We start from the raw sequence: 4,277 nt of genomic DNA on the forward strand, positions 1-4,277 counted from the left end.
AAAGAACATTTGTGCATTCTCTTTTTAAGGAGTCAGGGGAACTTCCAAGTGGAAATGTTCAGCAGGCAGTTGGAAAATCTAATGTGGGGGCTCAGGAGAGAGTTTGGGGTGTCCGTTCTTTATCAGAATCTGGAATCTTAAAGAATTGTCTGTTAGGTTTGGAAGACATGGACAAGAGTAGAACTCGGGGGGCAGCTTTCAGACGTGAGCAGATCAATGATTTCTAAATCGGGAGACTGAGGAGGGGCAATCCAGGTGGCCCAAGTGAGTATGCTGTTAGCACCAGGGGAGAAAAAGGACAGCAGAGGAGGGTTGAGCATTTAATGACGCCCTGCCTCGTGCAGTTACGAAGATGAGTGACACAAAGTCCCTCCTCTGAAGGAATGTACAGTCTCATTGAAGAAAAGGCCACAGAGCTCACAGATGTTTACACAAAGTGTGCGCGGTTCTGTGGAAGCAAAGAAGGGCAATTAGGGGAGGGGGTAAGAGCAAGGCTTCCTGGGGCCAATGATGGCTCAGCTATTGGCTAATTCTGAAAGTATAAGAAGTAGGCAAGCCCTTGGCTGTCGAGGGCGAGGCAGGAAGACCTGTGGGGGAACGGTGCAGGGCAGGCGATGACACAGCAGCAGGAAACCCGGTGGTCTGCGTGGGGAGCTGAAAGCTCCTAGCTATCCAGTGAGATCTCGACTGTAACGCTGAAAGCTTTACCAGATAAGGAAATCGCTGGGAACCTCGGGGAAAGCGGTGTGAGGGGAGGAAAGTGGGGACAGAGGCCAGGGCCCAGGAAGTGAGAGGGAAGGAGGAGGGCACCCTTTCAAGGCAAAGAGCATGACAAGAAAGGTCGTAAAAAACAAAATACAGGGCCAAACAACAGAAACATGGAGGAAGGGAGGCAGCAGTGGGTATAAGATATGAAAATAATGATAATTTATAACTTATTCAGGGGTCACGAAGGTCGGGGGGGGGCGTGGGGAGAGGAGCTGATACCCAGGGCTCAAATAGAAACAAAATGTTTTGAAAAGGATGATGACACCCTATGTACAAATATGCTTGATACAATAGATGTGTGGATTGTTATAAGAGCTGGGCAAGCCCCCAATAAAATGATTTATTTTTTTAAAAAATACAGATGAGCACTGAACACAGAAAATGTATGCAATTAATAATAATGCGTGGAGTTGGCCTGCATTGATGCAAGATTAGCATTGTCAGAGAAATTGCTGCCACACTGCTGGGGATCAGTGTGATTCCAGAAGGCTGGAGGGCCAAGCGTGCACATAATCTGGGATCCGGACACTTCACGTTGCAGAGTGATTCTAAAGAGCATAGGGATTTGAGGCGGGTGGTGGGCCAGGGGGCCTGAGAGGTGGACAGAGATTGTGTGTAGCGGGTCGGTTGCAGGGTGATTTGGAAGAAGGGCATATTGGATAGGCCTCACTGTGTAAGAGTGGAGGCTATTTTAAGAAAGTAGGGCACATTCATTCATGTGATGTTTTACAGCCATAAAGGGTCATGATTATCAAAGAATTTTGAATGACATGATAGTCTTGAAGTTGTACGTCAAGTGATCCTGTGGCTAGAGAATGAGCTAAGTGCAGAAGTATGCTGGTGTGTGTAAGGAAAGAGGCCAAAAGGATTCCATGTTATCTTTGGTGGATGTAAGATATGAAAATAATGATAAATTTTTCATTTAGGCGTACAGATAATTTTTATTTTCTTTTTTTGACATTATGTTGTCAAAGCTAATGTATGGTTTGTTTGATTGTTTTTCCACAAAAAGCGGCTGCCTGTGAAGGGGAGGAGGGGCTATCTGAGGGAGGGGTTGTTTTCCAGTGGAGGACTGGAGCAGGGTGTTATGTGGGGAGTGGGATGTCAGCAGAGAAGAGAGGCCGGGTGTGCTGGGAGGACAGCAGAGGCTCTTGGGAAATAGGAGAAACTGCATAACCCATCAAGGAGTTAACATTGAGCAGGGCAGAGACACCTGCGTGAGTGGGGCGATGAAAAGAGGAAGGCGTGGTGCTGCCTGGTCAACCCCAGACTCTCAGGACCTGTGAAACTGCCTGGCATGGAGGGAATGGAGCCTCTGCCTTTGTAGGGCAGGAGAGGAACATTGAAAGAATTGCTACAGGTTGACTCTCGTTTTCCCCAAGATGTAAGGGAACCCTTAGAGCAGCAGTTCCCTAAATTATTGGAATTGGGGGGCAGGGAGTGGGGGTTGACTCCGTGTCCTTCTCTGAAGTTTGAGTTCTCTGAGAGCAGAAGCCATGTCTTATGTGTGTCCGTACCCTCCACTCCTGGTCCAGGGATTGGTACAAAGTAGACAGCCAAGAAGTTGAAGGAACGAACATTCCCATCGAATGAGTGAACGGACGAAAGAATGAAATGTGGTAGAAGACGTGAGGAGAGGGAGGGGGGGGTTGGTGAAGGGGGTGGGGGGACCCAAGGTGACCAAGGATAAATGAAACTGACCGAGCAGCCTAAAGACACAGTTAGACAAAGAGAAAACTTCTGTTCCAAATAGAATTTTTGAAGCCAGGAAAATGAATTGGGCTTATAGGTAATCTTCTATCCCTGTCCAATTTCTCCCTTCATCTAGGAAAGTTCTTTGGCCTCAATCCACAGGGTCCCTTAGATAAAAGAACTAGGACCCATCTATCCCAGCTCAGCCACCCTCCAGCCCTCCAGCTCCTAAGTCCTTTGATTAGAACCTTTAGGGCCTTTGGGGTAAGTAATGCCTAGCTTGTGTAATAAACTAGATACAATAGAGAGAAGGGCTTTTAACTGTGAGTTTTAATTCAAAAGCAATAGGTTGTTACTGTAGGGACATTTTACTTCCTATTCTCTGCCAAAAGAAAGACACTCCCATCTTTTAAATACCCCAGGTGTGTCCGAATTGCTTCCCTCAGTCAGGTTTCCAGATAATCTCACCAAAAGGAGAGGCGTATGTATTTTTCACCAAACCAAGGTTTCCATGTAAGGGTCGCAGGATGATGTGATCTGGAAACGGCGGTGGGAAAATGAATAGACACTGACGTAGACATAGACCTTGACTGCCTCTCAGCCCTGATCTGCAGAGAAGACAAGAACTAGGTCAGGATGGCTTCACAGACAGAAGCCATGATTATTCTGACTCTCTTTTTCTTCACCACAGAACTGCATTCATGAAATTGAGACGATCATCAGTGTTAAGCTCCAACTTGTCGGAATTGTCGGAATTGGAATTGCAGGTCTCACGGTGAGAAAGTTCCAGAACTTCCCTCTGTTGCCTTCTGAGACGTCTTGAGCTTTCGCCTTTTATTTCTCTTTCAATGGGATGCGGCAGTATCCTGTGGGTGTTTGCTCATCCAGGACAAAGGCATTTGTCCACAGAACCTCTTATCAATATCATGTTCACCTGTAACCTTAAGACTTCTCGGGCAGCAAGTGGGTGTTTAACCATTGAGCCACCAGGACTCCTTGATTGCTACGATCATGTCCCATTTTTAAGGTTATGACACTACATCTAGAGAAGTGACTTCCTATTCTGAGTTTCTTCTTAGGGTTAGAAATTCGAAATCCGTAAATTCAGGTCAGTCTCTCCACCCATGAGGTGAAGCAGTAGGGTAGCAGGGTGATTCACTATGCAAGCTCAGCCGTCACCCCCTCAAGGTTCAACTCTGGGACCTGGAGAAAGCTTCTCTGTGCCTCCATTTGATCATCTGTAAAGGAGGGCCTTCTGTATACCAACCTGTGAAAATTAGACAACTTATTAGGTATAAAATGCATATGACATATTAAAGAAATTAATTAATTTGAAGTGTGTCACAAAGGGGTTCATACATGCTCGTGCTAGATAAAACTTGAGGGATTCCAAACCCTAGGTCCTGGCAAAGGAAATAGCATCTGCCGAGATGCAAAGTAAGCGTGTGCTCGTGAGTTGAGAGGGGCAGAAGGGCATGGGGGGACGTAGGGAGAGATGGCACTGGAGAGGCCATCGGGATGAGGACAGAGAGTATATGTGTGCCCCTTTCGAGAGCCTGGACTTTGCCCTTAAAGCAAGAGAGTCACCCAGGGTGAGAAGGACCTGGCTAACAGTGTGGAGGAAAGTTGAAGGGAAGCAAGATTAGAGTCAGAGAAGCAAGCGCATCGGTGACTGGCTTGACGCCAGGGCTGGACATCAATCGTTCGTTTCAGCATGTTGCCCTTCGGGGCGTCTAGTCACAGACAATTCATGGCAACCAAACCACCAAAGAAAGCCTTGCCCAGTGTGCACCAGCCTCGCGACTGTCACGTTCGAA

The 4,277-nt window shown here is 47.1% G+C and overlaps 1 protein-coding gene across 1 annotated transcript in view; it reads left to right on the forward strand.

Annotated features, from left to right (window-relative positions):
- Nucleotides 1-4,277, forward strand: part of TSPAN2 (tetraspanin 2) — a 60,120-nt gene that overhangs the window by 46,166 nt on the left and 9,677 nt on the right. The window contains exon 7 of the mRNA XM_004714856.2: nt 3,152-3,235. Coding sequence (XP_004714913.1) covers nt 3,152-3,235 — 84 coding nt within the window. The remainder of the gene's footprint in view (nt 1-3,151; nt 3,236-4,277) is intronic.

This window comes from Echinops telfairi, unplaced genomic scaffold (assembly GCF_000313985.2).
Source record: "Echinops telfairi isolate 266 unplaced genomic scaffold, ASM31398v2 ScPeMD7_7466;HRSCAF=8504, whole genome shotgun sequence".
Classification (NCBI taxonomy): domain Eukaryota; kingdom Metazoa; phylum Chordata; class Mammalia; order Afrosoricida; family Tenrecidae; genus Echinops; species Echinops telfairi.